The sequence below is a fragment of the Sus scrofa genome, chromosome 7, assembly GCF_054392235.1.
Source record: "Sus scrofa isolate SSC_HxYL_T2T_F1_AM1 chromosome 7, Sscrofa_HxYL_maternal_Yorkshire_Landrace_v2.0, whole genome shotgun sequence".
In the NCBI taxonomy this organism is placed as follows: Eukaryota; Metazoa; Chordata; class Mammalia; order Artiodactyla; family Suidae; genus Sus; species Sus scrofa.
In genome coordinates this window covers 4,947,828-4,968,757 of record NC_139389.1, presented here as the reverse complement: position 1 = coordinate 4,968,757, position 20,930 = coordinate 4,947,828, and the positions used below count along the sequence as shown (strand labels likewise).

Below are 20,930 nucleotides of genomic sequence, written 5' to 3'. Positions count from 1 at the left end.
CCAAGAGGGTGCCTGACGCCAGCTTCCCTCTGAGACACTGCAGCCAACTGCCCTTGGTCACAGGGCCACCCCTGCCCTAGGTTAGAGCCCACGGAGGTGGAGGGGAGCTCGCATCCATTGAACAGCCAGTGTGGGGGTATCAAGCAAGACCTCCCAGTTCCAGAATCCCCACCCCCCCAGGGTCCGCGAAGGCCTGTCCTGCTTCCCTCCCACCTTCACAGATGCTCCCCGCAACGTCCTGGGCCTCCAGGGAACTGACCTAAGACCCCACGCAAATGCCTGGTGAGTGGGAAGCAGTCTAGACCCGTGTCTCCGAGTTGCTCCAACATGGCCCTCGGAACATTCCCACAGCTGGAGAATCTTAGCCAAACCGAGAGGACACGCGAAGTTCTGACCTTGTCACTGCAGCTCCCGGGTAAAAGAGCCGTGGGTGACACATCCACAGCCCTCCCAGGAGCCGCCACCACCTCCACGGCAGGCTTGTCTGTCCTGTTCGGGGGGAAGCGTCGGACTCTGCTTCCGTCAACCCCCTTTCCTCACGCACACCAGGCAGAGGCTCCCGGGCACGGTCTTGGTCACCTGTCTCCGCGGAGACCGAAGGGCCAGGCAGGGGCGGCCGTTCCGTTCAGGAGAGAAGCCAACTCACCAGTTTCCCAAAAGAAGTCAGGAAAACCTAGCAAATTGTTCCATGGATGTTTACATACTACCCTGAAATCTCTGACCTCCGAGAATGTTTTGAAAATTCCAAATCTTAATTTTTCTCTGCCAAACAAAGCCACTTTTACTATTTTTTAGACTTCATTTCCCCCTTTTTTTGGAACAGTTTTAGGTTCACAGCAAAACTGAGAGGAAGATACAGAGTCCCATATGGCCCTACCCCGCTCAGACTCCCCTCTCTCTACAGCCTGCCTAAAAATCTCAGTGACCACCTCTAATAAAATGAAGTCTCCAAAGAGGCAGAGACTTTTCTCATGAACCCCACAAAACCACCTGCCTTGTGTAAACAGCCACATTCTAACCTGGCAAAAAAGTTATGGGAAATATATCTACTCTTGCTAAAGGTCGTAATTTAATAAAACTATCATTTTGTCTCCTTGGGTCCAAGTTCTACTTCTCCTCTAAAGAAGTCAAATTCTGGAGCTCCCTAGTGGCTGAGCAGGCTAAGGACCTGGCATCGTCACTGTGTGGCTGGGGGTCGGGGGGAGGACGGGGCACGACGACGTCCACATGCTGTGGCACAGCCAAAAATAATGATGACAACGATGACGATGAAACCATTTTATTGTATATAAACAGCATCTCAATAAAAGTGACGTATAAAAAACAACAACATATTTTTAATTAACAAGTGACACATACATCGCCTTACGTTTTAAAAATTAATATACTGCGGATTAAGGGAAAGCTCTTCTGACGCCCTCCCAGTCTTGGCCCCCACCCTTCATCTCTCCATCTGTAGCTTGGGAAGAGCGCCTCTGAACCTTTGCCAGCATCTTCACACACAGCTACAGCCACGGAAGACGTATTGTTTGGGGCAGAGATGCGACTTGGACGGATGTTTCTGAAACTTGCTATTTTCATTTAGCATATTTCTGAGATCCATCCATGTTATATAAAGTTTATTTCTTTAAATCCAATAAAGCAGTCTATCATATACTACACCACATTTTATTTAGCCAGGCCTTTCCCCCTGTGACAGATAACTAGGTTATTTTTCCCTACGACAGGTCACCAGTGGGGTGCTAGGTAGGAGGGACACCTGGGGTGGCCACAGGGAGCACCAAGGGTGCTCCGAGGGGTCCTGATCTTATCAGTGAAAGGTTTCATTTTTTACAATGAAAACGCATTTACGTATTATTTACATAGTTTTAAGTATTGACTTCAATTAAAGAATTTTCTGGGAGTTCCCGTCAAGGCGCAGCAGAAACGAAACCAACTAGGAACCATGAGGTTGCAGGTTCAATACCTGGCTTCGCTCAGTGGGTTAAGGATCCGGCATTGCCGTGAGCTGTGGTGTAGGTCAAAGACACAGCTTGGATCGTGCGTGGCTGTGGTGTGGTATAGGCCGGCAGCAACAGCTCCGATTAGACCCCTAGCCAGGGAACTTACATATGCCGTCGGTGCGGCCCTAAAAAGACAAAAGACCAAAAAAAAAGAATTTTCTGATATATAAATAATCAAAAATAATGAAACAAAATCAGTAGTAGGAGGCAATCACCTATTAAAACATAAGGAAAAACAAAGTTTTAGGGCATGATCATGTATTTACAGTTTGCGATGTATTTACTGAAAAAATAATGACCTCAGCACTAAACAGTTCATATAAGCACATTCTCCTGCTCAAAGCAATCATAATAAAATTATCAGCATATTGGTTACCGTGGCACAAGCATAATTAATACAAGCACAAATACTTCCGTTACATTTTCTGTTTTCTTCTTTTATGACTATGATGTCTTTCTCCGTCCCTGAAATGAAAGGGGTGAAAAAAACTACTATAAATGATGGGCATTTTAATATCAAAGCTTTAAAAACCAACTCACCAGTAATATACTTATGTCAGATAGAAACCAGAACAAGTGAAAACATGCATTTAGAACCGTGTTTCGGATTTTTTTAAGAGTAAATATTAAAAAGGTATCATTAAAACGATGTGGCAAAACTGAGACAGGGACAAGCAAAAGGGACTTCTAACTGTGCTTTAAGTCAACTCTGAGTAGACACGCGTGACTGATGCCCTGGGAACGCATTCAGACCGGATGCCAGAGTCACAGGAAGAACTCAGAGGTCTGATCTCATCCCGCGTCCGAGCCCAACACCCCACGACTCGCTCCATCTCAGGGGGGAACCTCTAAGAGCATCCTACTCAGCTCTGCTACTAACCGCTAACACTCGGGTTAGCCTGCAAGGGAAAACGATTCATGTTCAGATTTTGCAGCGATTTAAAGTATTTAAGTCGACAGGGACATGAAGCACTTACAAACCAGAAAGAGCACAATTTTCTGAGGGCTAATCAAGAGTTAACTCGAGCAGAAGTATCACAGATTATCATTCATTAGATGACCCAAAAGGGATTACTAAGCCAATATTTCCTTTCTGTAAGAGAAAGACTAGGAGTTCCCTTTGTGGCTCAGCGGAAGCGAATCTGACTAGGATCCATGAGGACTTGGGTTCGATCCCTGGCCTCGATCCAGCATTGCCACGAACTGTGGTGTAGGTCACAGATGCGGCTCGGATCCCACGTTGCTGTAGCTGTGTAGGCCAGCAGCTACAACTCTGATTCAGCCCCTCGCCTGGGAACTTCCACATGCTGCAGGTGCAGCCCTAAAAAGCAAAAAAAAAAAGAGAGAGAGAGAGAGGGAAGGACCAGATCAGAGTGAGCCTTAAATCTATGGACTGAATGATGGGAAGATGAGCAAAGTGACTAAGCCAATAAGCCTTACTCACTCCTGACCACCACTGTCCCTGGAGACACGTTAGACAAGCACTGCGCAAATGACACCAGGTAAGACACGGACCTGCCTTCAAAAGGCTCCATCTAGTAGGGACAGAAACACCTTAAGTTCAATAAAAAGCATGTGCTGGGTAGAATGGCGACAGAATGGAAAAGACCAGCTCTGTGTGAATGAGTAGGAAAGGCTTCAAGGAAACGACTAAGCTGGCTTTTAAAGGATGAGGAGTTCACCCGGCAGGCTTTAAAAAACCCAGGCTGGCACAGTGGAAACGAATCCGACGAGGAACCATGAGGTTGAGGGTTCCATCCCTGGCCTCCCTCAGCGGGCTAAGGATCCGGCGTTGCCGTGAGCTGTGGTGTAGGTCGCAGACGCAGCTCAGATCTGCCGTTGCTGTGGCTGTGGTGTAGGCCGGCGGCTACAGCTCTGATTCAACCCCTAGCCTGGGAACCTCCACATGTCTCTGGTGCAGCCCTAAAAAGCAAAAAAAAAAAAAACCCAAAAAACCCAAAACCCAGGCAGACCATGTCGTGGGGAGAGAGAGCCAGGGCACAGAGTGCAGGAGGCACCGTGAGTTATCCCGGAGGCCAGAGCAGAGGCCGCGCACCTCAGGGGGCAGGCGCTCGGCTCCGGGAGGTCTCGAGAGCCACTCTAAAGAACGGCAACTCTGCCACCGAGGGGTTTTAAGAGGTGAAAATGCGCTCCAGCGGCAGGGGAGGGGTGGGTCCAAGTGGGGCAGGCTTGGAGACACAACAATTAGGGAGAGGAGGGCACCTCCGGATGACAGCACTGAGGACAGAGGGGACGGGCAGGTGAGGTATCGTCACGGAGAAGGACAACTGCACGACAGGAAGGTAAGGAGTGAGAGGCAGCCTCCACACAGCTCCGTCCTCTCCGGCTTCGTGAAGAGACGATGCTCATCCCGCAGCCAGGCCGGGGGTGCTGGGGAGAAGGGCAGACTGAGAAAAAGACAAGCTCAGGTTCAGACCTGATGCATCTGAGATCCAAGGAGATGCCCAGTCAGCAGCTGGGATCCAGGCAGACCTTTGCCGAATTTTGGTGTTTTTGTTTTTTAGGGCCGCACCCACAGCATATGGAGTTCCCAGGCTAGGGGTCAAATAGGAGCTGTAGTAGCCACCAGCCTACACCACAGCCACAGCCACGCAGGATCTGAACCCCGTCTGTGACCTACACCACAGTTCACGGCAACGCCGGATCCTTAGCCCACTGAGCGAGGCCAGGGATTGAACCTGCGTCCTCATGGATGCTAGTTTGTTAACTGCTGAGCCACAAGGGGAACGCCGCACCTTTGCTGATTTAAATTCTTCACCTGAGTGTTACCTCGCATGGCTCCAGCTATCAAATTCTATCAAGACTAGTACCCAGGGCAAAACGGACTCACATTAAAGCGTGGATCTTCTGGCTTTAGGACATCCTTATTCTGAGGAATCAGCAAGAGGAAGAACAACAAAAAAAGAGGGAGGGCGGCTGGAAGGAGAGGAAAAGGAGCGAGGCGAGGGCCTTCAGCACACAGTTATTAGCCTTCGGCCTGGACAGCACCTTCCTCAGTCCTAAGAAGCAGGGGGAACCCGTGGCCATCAGGCAGCGAGAAGCCCGACTCGGCAGCCGGGCTACGGAACCCAAGCCGGGCGAAGGCGGGAGTCGCAGGGGTTACTGCCTCTCCCGCTTCCTTCGCCCCGACAGCAGCCCGTCTGCTCCCCGCGGCGCCCACGGCAGGACGGTGGACTTTCCGCCCGGAACGGAGGACTCACCTCTCCTTCCTCCGCCTCGAGTCCCCGTCCTTCTCCTTGTCCTTGTTTCTCCTCCGCTTGTGCGGGCTCCTGCTCCGGGCCCTCCTGCGCCGGGCGCCCTCAGCATCCAGGCAGCTGCCCCCCGACTGCCGCGAGTCTGCCGACGCCGAGCGCCGCTCCTCGGCCCTGGGCCGGAGAGAAGCCTCGTCAGCAGCCCCGCTCAGACCTGCCCGACCCCAACAGTCGACCCCAGACCCGTGGCAGTCCGTCTAAAGCACCGCCGCGACCCTGCGCGCACAGACGGGGCGGGGGGGTGGGAGGGGGAGGCCGAGACCCGGAGCTTCTGGGAAGGCTTCGAAAGGCTGAGACAAAGGACCACGGGCCTCCCGCGGCGCGGATGCTCTCGGAAGCGCTAAGATTCAGGGCAACGATCCCGGGCGACCCGGGGCGCGAGGACGTACTTCTCGGCGGCGTCCTCCGCCCGCTGCTGCTCCTCCTGCCAGTGGCCGGCCAGCTCCTCCATGTGCACGCTGATCACGTCCCGAATCACCTGAGGACGGAGGGCGAAGCCCGGGGTCAGAGGGGAGCTGAGCCCAACGTGGGCCGCGGAAGCCAGCAAGCAGCCCCGCGGCCCATCACCGAGCTCGTTCCCAAGCGCGGCGACACGGGCGGCGGCGGACAGGCGGGCGCTGCACGAGGCCGCGGCAGGCGGCGACCGGGCGGACGATGGCCCTGCTCTTAGGAACACGTGCCAAGGACGTGGGCGAAAGGAGCCCACGCACAGCGCTGACCCCACACGGCACAGAAAGAGGAGCGTGGAGCCGCCAGGCGAGGGGGCCCCAGAGTCCCCCAGGCGATCGGGGGAAGGACGGGGGTCTGGGCTATCCACAGGTCTGCGAGGTGTTATTTACAAATGAAACTTTTCCAAAAACCTCACACTCAGGTCAAAGCGACAGACAGATAATGGAACGTTGTGGTCACTTTACAGTAAGTTCCCAATGAGACCTCAAGTCCCCCCGGAAGAAACACATACAAGCTCTTCCTTGGCCATTTGCCCTGCATCAGGCACAGGCTGGTCTGGGGGGTGGCAGGGCGACCCTGAGGCTTCCATCTGGCCTCGAGGAGAGCCCACCGTGACACACACTATGTTAGGGTCCGACGTGTTTTCCTTTCCCCCTCCTCGAGGAAAGTCCAGGGGCTCCTGAGGGAAATGGACCAAGATCCAGGCTCCTCTCCAGGGCCCCAAAGGCTTGCGCGACTTCAACACGCGGCAGGGCGAGGCCGGCCTTGCCTGGCCAGGTCCCCCAGAGCCCTAAGTTCTGGCCCCCAGGACCACCCACGGGTCTCAGAGAACCCCTGTGCTTGTCCAGCAACACCAGCCCTTCCCCCAGAAAAGCCCTACCCACCACCCCCTCCTCCTCCACAATCCCCTGCGGAAAATCTAGGACACGCCAAGGCCGGAGCCGGGGCGGGGACACGAGTCACACACTCGCGAAGTCAATTCCAGCTCCAGCACCTCCGGAGCAGGCCTGCACGACGCCCTGACCAGCGGCTCTACCCAAGCTCCGTGAAGACCCAGTGTCATGGACGTGGTTTCCAGAACCCCCGGCACAGACCCACGCGTGCAAAAGAGTGGAGAACCGTGTTTCCTGGTCCCCGCTTCTGCCTTTCTCTCAAACACTGTCTCCCCCGGGAGCCCACAGCGAGCCTATGGTTTAAAAAGAACAGCTGCTCCCCTCACACGTTTTGATCTCACCTACACTATCTGTACCTTAAAAGGTGTGTTTCACCTGTTCAACTCGAACAAGCTCCTTGGGGGGGGGGGCTGAGGGCCCCTTCTCTTTACTTACCCTAGAGCAGTGTGCTATGTATGTGTAAGAAATACAGTATGTGATACATTCTTACGAAAGTGGTCAAAGTTCAGGTTCTAGTTTGGGGCAAACAAAATTTACATAGGTAAGAATGAAGCTAGGAATGGATAAAATGTTCAAAAAGCCATGACCAGAGACAAGATAAACCACTAAAGATTCAGAAACACACAAGCTGTTACAGATGAAAGATACCTGGGATCTGTTTCCAAAATCACCAAGTGTTGGGGTGGGAAGAGGCAGTGTCGGGTGGGAGGAGGCAGGGAGTGAGTGGGGTATGAAGAGAAGAAAAAGATCCTGTGTTAATGATGGTTGGAGTTCCCGTCGTGGCGCAGCAGAAGCGAATCCGACTAGGAACCATGAGGTTGCGGGTTCAATCCCTGGCCTTGCTCAGTGGGTTAAGGATCTGACGTTGCCGTGAGCTGTGGTGTAGGTCAGACACGGCTCAGATCCTGAGTTGCTGTGGCTGTGGTGTAGGCCTGAAGCTGTAGCTCTGATTAGACCCCTAGCCTGGGAACCACCATATGCTGTGGGTGCGGCCCTAAAAAGCAAAAAAAAAGCAAAAAACAAAAAACAAAAAAAAGGGTTAAAGCTGGGGGATGCTTATGTAGGGGTTCATTACTCTATTCCATCCACTTCAGTGTATGTTTGACTATTTCCACAATAAAAAGCCGAAAAATTGTAAAGAACACGCGGCAGCAACACTTACACTTGAACATGAGGAAACAGGTGATGAAGCGCCAAGAACCTGAGGGACCGCAGGAAACACTAAGGTGACACCGGGGTCCCAGACCGCTACCGAGGGAGGGCAGCTGAAACCCTCACTTTCCTTGTGAAAAACACAGCCTAACGTTAAGTGCTACGCTGTGCGGTCCTGAGCAGGAGTGCGGCTCAGAGTCAGTGGCGCCTCATGAAAACAGGGGGCATCGCGATGGAAAACCTCAAAACAAGGAGTTCCCGTCGTGGCTCAGCAGTAACGAACCCGACTAGCATCCTGAGGATGCGGGTTTGATCCCTCAGGGGGCTGAGGGTCCGGCGCTGCCGTGAGCTGTGGGGTAGGTCGCAGGCGCAGCTTGGATCCTGCGGCTGTGGCGCAGGCCGGCGACTGCGGCTCCGATTCGACCCCTTGCCTGGGCACCTCCACACACCGCGGGTGCAGCCCTAAAAAGACAAGGGAAAAAAACCCACAAAAAAACCCTGCAAAACAAAAGGCACTCTAGATGGAGAAACAACATGTATTAGGACATCGAGGCAGCAATAAATATGTGTACTCAGACACGGTTTAAGCGTCGTGCTTGACAAAAGCAAAAGAAAACGCTTGGTAAAATGAAGACAGACCGTGGAAGGTCTCTGAAATCATAAAAGGAAGAAGGAAACCACGTGGGAACAATCAGAGGTGCAAGGAGAAATTTCAGAGTCTGGACACGGGAATTCATGCACCAAAAGTCAACAACCCTAACTACCCACTGAGTGAAATCTGAAAATACGTCTAGCTCTACATCAAGAGGGTGATGTACTTAAATTTTATGATAAACGTAGTATTTTATAATACAGCTTATAAATAATTTATATCAAGACATTTCTTAAGCCCAAATATTTAGTTGAGTACATTAAAAGCAGAGCGAAATCTCTGCCAAAAAAGGTAACTATTTATTGAACAATTTCTTCATCAGTGAGCATTACTTCCACTACTTCTCATGATAACCCTGTCACGTCTGTTTATTCCCATAAAGAGAAAAAATGGGAATCTTAAAAAGCTCCAATAATTTGCCCAAGTCAAATAGCCAATGATAAACTGCAGAATCAAAACTCAAGCCCAGATCTGTCTAAAGCCAAAATCTATGCTCTCATCATGATATTACATCACTTTCCAAAAAGGAGTGTTTTTGTAAGATTGCACAACCTGCTTTTTTCTTTTTTGTCTTTTTAGGGCCACACCTGCGGCACATGGAGGTTTCCAGGCTAGGGGTCGAATCAGAGCTGCAGCTGCCAGCCTACACCACAGCCACAGCCACACAGGATCTGATCCACATCTGCGCCCCACACCACAGCTCACAGCAACGCCAGATCCGTAACCCACTGAGCGAGGCCAGGGATCAAACCCGCGTCCTCATGGATGCTAGTCAGATTCCTTTCCACTGAGCCACGATGGGAACTCCAGATCGCACAACCTCTTTACAGAAAGCCCTTGTCTGGTAAAGGGCAGGTCTGCAAGTGATGGAGCCACCTCGGAGCCACCTGCTCTGAGAACACCCCTGGGGCACTGCGGAAATCCACGGACCCACGACAACTATCTAAGGGAAATTCTGTGCTCAACAAAGCTAAGATTATGTACAACTCACCTCAGTATACGACTTCTTGGTTATGTGAACGTTCTTGGCTCTATAGGACTGGCGTCTTCTTTTATAATCTCGCACTTCCGCCAGGATCTCAAGGTAAGATTTTGGACTTTTTCGACTATTATCTAATAAATTACAAAGTAAAATTATTACATGCCCAGAAATTTTAAATTCTTATGAATGAGCAGGACGGAACATGACAGTCATCTGAGAGCTCCACGTACTTTAATGGAGCACTCAAAAATGTTCTAAACAGTCTACATTATATAAAGGGACTGGTTTTTGTTTTTTGTTTTTGTCTTTTTTTTGCCTTTTCTAGGGCCCGCTCCCACGGTATATGGAGGTTCCCAGGCCAGGGGTCTAATCGGAGGCGTAGCCACCAGCCTACACCACAGCCACAGCAACACAGGATCCGAGCCACGTCTGTGACCTACACCACAGCTCACAGCAATGCAGGATCCTTAACCCACTGAGCAAGGCCAGGGATTGAACCCACAACCTCATGGTTCCTAGTCGGATTCGTTAACCACTGCGCCATGACAGGAACTCTAAAAGGGAGTGTTTTATATCACTCCTTTCCTCTGGCCTTTAGTTGAACCTGAGGGTTTAGGTACAGAGATTAAAGGAACAGTCCACACAACACTGTAAATCAACTCAACTTCAATTAAAAAAATAAATAAATACAAAAAATTAACAGCCCAGCTGTAAGTAACATTCTTACAGAAGGAAGCGATGCTTAATGTAAAAATCAGAAAACAAAATTTCAAGCACCATCTTAAAATATATATATGGATATAAGATGATACAAGGCCAACTTATTCCAACCCAAAGTGACCCGACACATCATCTTACTAACACTCAGAGGGCGGAATGACCAGGAATAGAAAACTGTGATATTCCTCTCAAACCTTGATTGACTTTGGCGGCCAGGTCCACAAAGAGGTCGCTGTCATTTTCAATGCTTTGAGAATCGGAGCGCCTTTTCTTTGTCTCCTCGACCACGAAGTCGTAGAGGGCAAGACGATCGGCTTGGGTTAGATCACAAACGAACCGTTTGTGATTCAGAGGAACTTCAACAGGCAATGAAGAATAAACCCCTAAAGTAAAAATAAAATCACAAGAATAAACAACACATGAAGCTCTGCGGTGTGAAGATCTACGCTACGACCTTCCAACATGCGCCGTACTAACGAGCACCACCACCGGCAACTGGTTTTCACGGTCATCTCCAAACACCCACAACCATCAGTGTGAGTGACGGTGGTCAGCACCGAACTCTAGCCTGAGTGCCACACCCGCAAAAAGGACGTGGCAGGGACGTCTGCTATTCCCTCCAGCAGCGTTAAGACCGATCCCCAGAAGGCAGGCAGGAACAGCCACGGGACAATCGGCTCATAAGGCCACCTGCACTGCCAAGTAGAGAGTAAGCTTCTTCATCTATACGCTTTTCCCCGTAAAGGCACGAAGAAAATGCCTTGAATAGGTAATACACACTACAGGCCCTTTAAAAATAAAATACAGAAATATGAAAAATGCACAAAAACTATTTTTTATGAGAGACATCAGACTAGATGTTCCATATTCAAAATACATCCCCCTTGTGCAATAGCTTGGAGCTAGGGACCAGAAAACAATTAAGTAGCAGATACCTCAAACTTCCTCAGAGCAGAGAAAGACAGACTGAGACTAAAGCTGTTTTAATTTTCCTAAGAGGAAACACATTGGCTTCATCAAATTAAATGAGAAAAGTTAGCGACAGTACCCCACCCCCCACAGGCATGGCCCTTTCTAAAATCTGCTCATGAATGAAAAAAAGAAAATACAATACCTTGATATGATGTATTAAACACTGAAGAAAATTTGTTTTGAGATTTAAATTTTCTCAAGTAAAAAAATTACTGTAACTGTAAATAAAGCAATTCAAAACGATTCTTTCTAGACTTCATTATTCTCCAGGGCAGACAAAGAACATGAGCTACTAAAGGAATCCTTTTAATGTTTGCTAGGCTACCCTAAAGTAGTAACTCAGGCTCACAGAACAAGAGAAAATCAGTAGCACTTTCCAGATGCTTATATTTGGTAAGTCTAACCTCACCGACATCCTAGGCAGAGGCAAAACAAAAATTCCAGTAAGAGCGTACGAGGAACTTCAGCATGAGACACAAAAAGAGAGATGACTTTGTATTTGTCTACAAATTCAGGAGCTTTGGTGAGTCTGAGTCCCAGGCTGACAGGACACGGCCACTTTGCTAGCAGGAGGCTCCTGGATCAGGGGGGAAGAAGGGCTCCCCCCGTTTCGATCCACCCCACTCTAATTCGGGTGGACACTAAGAAAGTCCTTTTACGCAGTCAGATGTTAAAACATTTAAATTTTACAACATAAAAATGAGTTAGCTTTGATAAACCTAATTGATTTGAACACAGGCTATGTATACACGCTGGGAGAAAAATACAAAGAAGAGAAAACACTAATGTATTATCAACAAGCTTCACATAAACCTTTGCCTGTTCTTTTTAAACAAAGTATAATTTTCTCCTTAAGACATCTTGGAGTTTTTCCTTGCTTTCCTTAAATTTCTGTGTAGTGAAGAGTGAAACTTCAATTCTTTGAAATTCAACTAAAATTCCAAATCAAGACTGTAACATAGTGACAGTGATAAAGAAAGTTTGGACCCTTGAGTGACACTTTTAAAAGGATATCATTTGCAAAAAGGATACTGCATATCTTTAAATAAGGAGTACATTCAGCTTCCTAATTCCTCTTTATACTCACCCCCATTACTGAAAAAGAAAAAGTACAGGAAAAGTTAAACAACAAACTGCATTCAAATCATTCAGAACACAGATATTCTGACAGAAAAAAAAAAAAAAAAAAAAAGCTAAACACCCTTAAATACACTGACATTGTTCCATAAAGTGTAAACGTTCACACACCAGTTTCTGTAGGATTCAGAGGTGGAGCTGAATGAGCTGCAATCATACTGATTCTGGGACCTGTGACCCCCTCTCTAGCAGCTACACCTAAACACAAAACGCAGCGCAAGCAAAGTTTCCCGTTCAACCCCTTTCTCAGGTGCACAGCGGTGGCACCAGCACCTTCACGCTGCTGTGCAGCCACCGCTTCCATCCACCGCGAGAGCACTCTCATCAGCTCCGAGTGAAATTTAATCTACTCCTTTAAATAACTTGCATTCTCCTCCTTGTGTCAGTCCTTTTTGCCATCACAGGCATCTTATATGTGTGAGGTACAATATTAAATACGAATTACAAATAATACTATTAAATGATGAATCGCAACAATATTAAATATTAACTTGTCTCCAAGATACAAATTCAGAATTTTATGGAGAATTCATAGAGTCAATTTCCAGAGATAAAGAAATGAGGCGCAAGTCTCACAAGCGGTAAGAACAGGCTAGAATTAGCATCCTGTCTCTTTAGGGTCTGTGAACAGGGTACCCAGATGTTCAAATCACGGCTGTCCCCAAGTATATGCCATGAAACTGAAGTACAGCAACCTGAATCTTTAATAGTAACGGGACAAAACCCACTAAATATAAAATGATCGTTTATGACTGAAATTATTATCTTGGTTATAAAATTAACCAGAGGAACTCCATCTGAAAATAAGTGGATCCAATGGCTGTTCAAGCTTTCACAAAAATTAACGGACTGAGAATTCTATACCTTGCGTTTAGACCCGATACAACTGATAAAATGAAAACATGAATAGAACCTCACCAAAAAACTGACAAGTTAGTGCATAACAAACAAAACAGCAATCAAGCAAGTGGGAAAATGCAAAACTGCTCGTGTAAATCATTGTTCCTTCAAAGTAAACATCACTGAGACGATATTAAAGAGATGTTTGTCCTGTGGTAAAAATTTTTAAACGTATAAAACATAGGTGGGCCACAGAAAATAATTTCTCGTGAGAAACTGCAGAACTCCACACAAGGTGAAAGTCTTAGAAAGAGGATTACAGGTCATCTAAGAAGTTATTTTTAACAATTGGCCCTTAATTGAACATAGTACAAAAGTTCAAAATCAAATGAAAGTTCTCTTAACTATCTACTGAAGGAACTATTCATTCAAAGAATTCTTCACTTTTATACAAAGAACTAAACTCAAGGGCCAATCTGCAAACTCAGAACTTGGTTCTCAAACCAGCTTTCCTATTATACAGCAAAGGACCGTTCACTCACTCCTCTAAGCCTCTATTTCCTCACCTAATCTGGAAAGGAAAATACCTGTTCAGCCTACCACAAATTTGTTATGAAAGAGAAATGAAATATGTGAAAAAGTTACAAAAACAGAGAAAACTTTTAAAATAGAAAAGTACTGATACTTTCCAATACACCATAATTTGATCATCTCTGTTGCACAGCATCTGTTTCCTTCTCTGAAAAAAGCTGGATTAGCTGATCTCCAAGATCGCTTTCAAATCTAAAATAAATTCAGTAAATCTAAAAAGTTATGGTCAAATAAAGCCCTTTAACTAATAACCCCTCCAAAATAACAAAAACAAAATCTTCTGCTTTTTGTTTCATTATCTGAACAGGGGCCAAAAAAGGCTTGACTGACCATAGCTCAGGAATGTCCTCAAATAAGATGAGAGGCAAGCATCTCCCTCACTCAAAGAAAAACACCTGGAATTTAGCACAAAAGTACTACACGGGACTCTTCAAAACAGGATATACACAAGAAATAGGCTTCTGGTTGTTATAAGGAACCAATGCATGCAGACTAAGGGTCTAAGAGCCTTCCTTCTTCGGAAGCCACAGTGCAAATGGGGGAGAAATCAGGCCCAGACATCGGCTGCGAGCAGCGGGCAAAGACCCTGAGCCCCAACAAGGGAGAGAAGGGGTGGTGGTCCCGGGCCAGGGAGTGTAATCCAGCTACAACGTCCAGAGAGAGCTCCTTTGGGAGGCTCAAAGGAGACCAGTGATAAATCCTTACTAAAGGAGCCAGTCATGCTTTGGCTGAATGTTATACCTTGGGTCAGAAATCCATTAACTCTGTTTACTTCTATGGTCTTGAAGGATTAAGTTTTCCTTCAATTTCCTAAAAGCTCATACTTAACAATTCTAACCTAGTTCTTGCTGAAGTAAGTCCCAGGCAGAAACTTAACCCAGCTCCAAAGGTGGGCATGCAGGCATCCGCAAACCCTCTGGAATTACAGGTAAAACTGTGTTTGTCCTTTACTCCGCCAGGCAGCTGTGGAGACTGATCACTTTAGCCTAAGCCCTTCCTTTAACTTTGCCTTTCAACATTCTTACGTTTACCTTTGGGCTAATTGTCAAGAAAAAGGAAATCTCACTGTAAGACAGTCTACTCAGTGGGATTTATTTACTACATATCATTAATTTTTAAAAAATTTTTCTAGAAAGCAATCGCATCTATCAGCTAGTTCCAAAGCACGAACCCTTTGCTGAAACAGTGTCCTAGTGACACTCTGGTATGTCTGAGCAAAATACATCGAACAAATGAAGCTGACACCACGTACATTAGTCTGATGCCAAATGTAAAACCCGAACAGTTCCTGTGTAACTATTTTTCCAAGATTTTTTTCTTGAAAGCTAATAGCATGAGCTATGGGAGAAAAAGAGTTTGTTTAATTAATAGCTCAAACTATGATGCCACTTACTCTGATTATAACAATCACCGTCTTTTCCAACTGCAGCTCTAGCTCGTTTAATTATCTGGTACTGTGAGTCCTTATCTGTTCAAAAAAATGCATAAACACAGTATGAATCATCAGGGTCGACCAAGAAATTTTAATTGGGTTCTAATCCAAGCTCTTTGGGCACACTGAGAACCTTCCAGAATGTCAACACCCACACTGCTGCAGAATTCTTCCAGATCTAGCTAGAACCCAGTACCTAACGGGACTTCCAGAAGTTCCCCAAACGCTATAATCAAGGATGCAGCAGGAAGCACCCGAGAGAGCTAACTCTACTTGAACCCCAGCTCAGCGCCAGGCACTGTTCTAACCATAATCCAGGTATTACAGCATTCAATCCTCACAGGGTTCTGTTACCATCACCACCATTCTAAGAAGCAACTTAGGCCACCCCGTGTGCCTCGCAGCATAACTACTTGGCGTTGCTTCTGCAGTGGCTGTGGCTCGACCCCTGGCTTGGGAACTTCCATATGCCGCAGATGCGGCCCCTTGAAGAAGAAAAAGAAAAAAAAAAAAAAAAAGCAATTTAGGCAACACACAAACTTGCTGAAAGTCACACATCTATTAGTGACAAAATTAGTTAAATCAGGGCATCCTGATTCCAGAGCCCAAGATTTTAGTCTCTGTGTGTGCTGTAAACACTTGCAACACACCTCCACCCTCTGTTCTATCATCAAACTGTGTGAGAGGCCAGATTTTTCTTTTGCCTTTTTAGAGCCACACCTGCAGCTTATGGAAGTTCCCAGGCCAGGGGTTGAATCAGAGCTGTAGCTGCCAGCCACAGCCACAGCCACGCCAGATCAAGCCGAGTCTGCAACCTACACCACAGCTCATGGCAACACCAGATCCTTAACCCACTGATTGAGGCCAGGGATTGAACCCACATCCTCATGGATACCAGTCAGGTTCGTTACTGCTGAGCCACGATGGGAACTCCCAGATTTTTTGTTATAACGAAGAAGGAAGGTGTCTATCCTACTGTACAAAGCTTTGCAGGATTTTCATTGTCTATCAATATAAGCCTGGTCTTTAAGTTAATGTAAACTAATGTCAAGGTAAGAAATACCCTTCTTAATCAGGCATAAGCCTACTTATGAAGTCCCTTCTTTCGGTAATTCAAAAATGAAATATCAGGAGTTCCCGTCGTGGCGCAGTGGTTAACGAATCCGACTAGGAACCATGAGGTTGCAGGTTCGATCCCTGGTCTTGCTCAGTGGGTTAAGGATCCGGTGTTGCCGTGAGCTGTGGTGTAGGTTGCAGACACGGCTCGGATCCAGCGTTGCTGTGGCTCTGGCGTAGGCCAGTGGCTACAGCTCCGATTCGACCCCTAGCCTGGGAACCTCCATATGCCGTGGGAGCGGCCCAAGAAATAGCAACAACAACAACAACAACAACAACAAAAAAATGAAATATCAATACCTATATATATACAAAGATATTTTAGAACCACATTAATACTTACTCAAAGTAACTGAAGGTACCTTTGCATTCTCATAGAAAAAATCAGAATTATACATTTTATCCTAAAAAACAAAAACAAAAACTTAGTGTTCTTCAGTATCAGATGATTGACTATTTTAAGATTTGACCTAAACCAACACTAGATTAGTATCATTTAAACATTTCTGGCAATAATTTGCAAAATGAGGCAAGTATCGCTGTATCCCACAACTGACTACTATTTTGTCAGAAAACCTCACACTATAGCTTCCAAAAATTGTGACTTTACTGATGCATGAAGTACACGACATATACATAATAAATATATGGTACCTCTTCTTCTTTGGTATAGCCCAGTTTTCTTAATCTACAAGATTCCATGTGCTTTGCCAAAGACGACTTAGGCATGTGATGGTTGGAATCATAAGGACATATCACGACTTCATCCTATAAAAATCAAACAGATGCAAAGAAAAAAGGTATAAAATTTTTAAACAAATACTTATACCATTATATCCTCTTCTGCAGGCCTCTGCCACCTTCCATGTGAGTGTATGTACATGTTAAAAAAGTAACTCCCTCCATCTCTCTCTGCTTACAGCCTCTGCACCCCTTCCATCCCTTCCAGGTCCAACTCCTGAAAGATTTTTTTTTTTTACACTCCATGCTTCAACCCTCAACAACCTCACCTACTGGAGCACTTCTCTTCTTCCCACCCCATTAAAAAAAAAAAAAAAATCAGGACTGCTCACGCTACTCTACCTGCCTACGTCTTTTCCCGAAGCAATCCCAATGGCCAGGAGAGCTGCTAGCAGCATCTCTTGGTGGTACCCCTTAAAATCCAAGGATCGGTGCAGCGGCCGTCAGACATGCACCATCGTACGACAAAGCAGGGGGAACTGCACTCTTAAGCTCTCCCGACAGCCCATCTGGTGCAACTGCGAGGCCTGCGACAAACGACAAAGCGGACCACCGCCGTACCCGCCCCCTTGTTTTCCAACTCCGCTCCGGCCCCACCATCCACTCCGCACCCACAGCGATTTCTCGGCTTCTCTAGGGCGAGGCTCCGCGGGGGCGCGCCGCCCGGGGAAGAGGGTGCGAACGTCCCGGGGTCGCGGGGTCCTCCGGCGCTGCCGACCGGTCCCGAGGCCTCCGCAGCCAGGAAGACGCGAGCCCTCCGCCCGCCTGAGGGCCCCCGAGAGGACGCCGCGCCTTACCTCTGCCGCCGCCTCCTCCTCTCCGGGGACCAGCCGGTCCAGGGTCCAGCCCAGAGACGTCGTCACCTCCTCCAGCGTCCGCCAACAGCTCTCCACGAACTCGCTCAGCTCCTCCCGCAGCCGCCGCCGTTCCTCCACCGGCGGAGGATCGCCCTCCATGGCCGCCGCCCGCCAATACGGAAGCAGCGCCCGGAAGGCCCGCTGGCGCGCGGGCCTCTGGGAGTTGTGGGCGGGGCCATTCCGCCACGTGACTAGGACCGCCAATCGGGAAGGCCTCCGGGAAAGGCGGGAGCTGTCCTGCTGAGAGGTCTCTTTCCAGACTTTCCTGCTTTCACGGTGGCGGAGAGGTCCAAGGCGCAGCGTTCAGACGTTGCTGCTTTTGCCACAACTGCTGGAGGCGCTTGTGCGTGGCCTTCCCTGAGTGGGCGCCCCCCAACTTAAAAAAAAGGCTTATGGAGTTCCTGTTGTGGCTCAGCGGGTTAGGAATTACACTAGTATCCATGAGGATGGGGTTCGGTCCCTGGCCTCACTCCTTAGGTTAAGGATCCGGCGTTCCCGGTGACCTGTGGTGTAGATCGCAGACTGGGCAGGGGTCTGGCGAGTTGCTGTGGCTGTGGTGTAGACCGGCAGCTGCAGCTCTGATTCAACCCCTAGCCTGGGAACTTACATATGCTGCAGGTGCGGCCCTAAAAAAGGGGGTGGGGGGAGATAAGGCTTATATCTGCCGAAAAGTTGAAAGAGTAGTACAAAGAGCATTCGCATAGTCGTCCTCAAGCTCATTAATTGCTACGTCTGGTCTCTCCCACTCTCTCCATACACGCAAGCTCCCTAATTTTGCCAACTTATTTGAAAGTTGCAGATACTTCACTCCCAAATATCTCCGTATGCATCTCCTAAGAATAAGGACATTGTCCTACACGAACAATGTCCGCGAGGTCTCCAGTCTTCCTGGCTGCGGGGGACTCGGGATTTCTTTTGACCAAATCTAAGAAAATCAGTAGTTACATCTAATATTCATATTCAAATTTCCCCAACTGTCCCCCCCGCAAATCCTTTTATGGCCGTCTTACTATTTTTCTGGACCCATGAGCTATAATTGGTTCTTGTCTCTTTTCATCTAGAACAGCCTCCCCCACCCTCCTTTTTAAATGAAGTCATTGAATTTTGTCAGGGCCCTCAGCTGGTTGGTTGTCTTGCATGTCCCTCTTTCTGGATTTGTCAGACTTCTTTTCCTTATGATCAGATTCAGTTTAAGCATTTTTGCAGGATGTGTCTACCTCTTTTTTTTTTTTTTTTTCTTTTGGCCGCGCCCGGGGAATGGGGAAGTTTCCAGGGCCAGGAATCAAACCTACACCACAGCAGCAACTTGAGTCAGAGCAGTGACACCACCAGATCCTTAACCTACTGCACAAGGGAACCCCAATTAATTTTGAAATTCATTACTCCATACGCCATTCCCACCCTAATTCTTATTGATGGGTTTACCTTGTCTATTTCCTACCCAAGACCCTTTGGGAATCAGCCCTTTTTCCCCCCAAATGGTTTTAACGCCCAGAGTCTAATCCCTCTTATGTTATTTTTTGTTTTTATTTTTTTTCAAGCCAGATGCCAAATTGTTGCTTTCCTTTGTACTTGTTTCCAACAAAGAAACTGTGGAGGAAGTTTTTGTCAACAGCCTACGTGGGGATGTGTGGTTATTCATCCTCTGCCCACAGCATCCTTGGGATTTATTTGCACTTACATAGTTGGCCAAGGCCCCTGGGAAATGAGATAATTTTGGGGTGTGAAGTAATGACTGTCATTGAGAATGACATATATAGTTCCCTTTTCCGTGGGTGTGCCTGTGAACCAGGTCAAAACTCAGCCCAGGTCAAGGATGTCTTCTCTCCAGGACAAAGGCCTCTGATCTCAGAGCCGAAGGACAACTTTGGCAGCAGCGTGAAGGGCTGTACCGTTTAAACGTGAACACCTTTACCTGGGTCCATGTCAGTCTGTTCAGTGACCCCTGCCTTGAAGAGGTCACCTGATCCCTGTTCTAGGTAAGGACTCCATTATGGGCCGAACTCTGTTCCCCCAAAATTCATATGCGGAAGCCCCAACCCCTGTGTGACTATTTGCACATAGGACCTATACAGAGCTGATTAAGGTCGGGGCCCTCATGTGACAGAACTGGTATCCTTGCAAGTTGAGGAAGAGACAGCAGGTTACCTTCGGTAACCCTCACTGCCTGGCAGCCAGGAAGAGAGCCCTCACAGGAAACCAACCCAGATGGCACCTTGGACATCTAGCCTGCAGAACTCTTAGAAGAGGAATGTTTCTTTAAGCCATGCGGCCCGTGGTATTTGCACAGCAGTCCGAGCTAATGCAGCCTCCCAGCTCTGGTGTAAAAGGACCCTCCTTTATGTCCTTCAGCTTGGCACTTAGCAAAAACTTCCCTTCCATTTATATTACAAGGGCTGCTTTGGCACCAGGTATTTCTACCATGAGATCCATAGCTTCTGGCACAATCCGTGGCATACAGAATTCAATATTCAATGAAGGAAAACTTAACTACAAGTCCTCCAACGTGGGAGGGGGGGCAAGAAGAAAAAGAGGTGGGATAAGGAGGAAATGAATGTTGTTTTCACCCTAAGCACAACGTCCCCAATAATGTGATTATCTTGAGTAGGATCTTTTTTCTACTAAAAATTAGCATGATTTCCCCCCCTCTTTTCCACTGCACTACAAAATGTGTTTGATTGTATTAACACACACTGCTGACATCTGAAAGTTGTTCCGTGAATTGTGTTACATGCGGAAAGGAAACCGACTAGGAACCATGAGGTTGCAGGTTCAATCTCTGGCCTCGCTCAGTGGGTTAAGGATCTGGTGTTGCCGTGAGCTGTGGTGTAGGTTGCAGACGTGGCTCGGATCTGGCATTGCTGTAGTGTACGCTGGGAGCTGTAGCTCCGATTCGACCCTTAGCCTGGGAGCTTCCATATGCCACGAGTGGTGCCCTAAAAAGCAAAAAAAGAAAAATTGGGTTACGTGTGTCTTCTGTCCCCACCCAAACTACAAATGCCTGAAAGTCAGAGTCTTTTCACATTCCCTGGAATCCTCAATGGACCTAGCCCAGGACTGGACATACTAGGCATTCAGTAAAGTCATATTAATTTCCTAACAAATGTTGGAATTTCAAAA

General features: G+C 47.7%; 1 protein-coding gene across 1 annotated transcript; it reads right to left on the bottom strand.

Annotated features, from left to right (window-relative positions):
* Window positions 1-1,263: 1,263 nt before the first annotated feature.
* On the bottom strand, window positions 1,264-17,940 carry SNRNP48 (small nuclear ribonucleoprotein U11/U12 subunit 48). The gene is made up of 9 exons (XM_021100159.2): window positions 17,751-17,940; window positions 16,867-16,980; window positions 16,556-16,616; window positions 15,058-15,132; window positions 10,319-10,507; window positions 9,414-9,535; window positions 5,665-5,753; window positions 5,225-5,389; window positions 1,264-2,468 (listed from the first exon to the last, which is right to left on the bottom strand). The coding sequence occupies exons 1-9, from the start codon at window positions 17,907-17,909 to the stop codon at window positions 2,420-2,422; spliced, it is 1,023 nt and encodes a 340-aa protein (XP_020955818.1). The 5' UTR covers window positions 17,910-17,940; the 3' UTR covers window positions 1,264-2,419.
* Window positions 17,941-20,930: the final 2,990 nt, after the last annotated feature.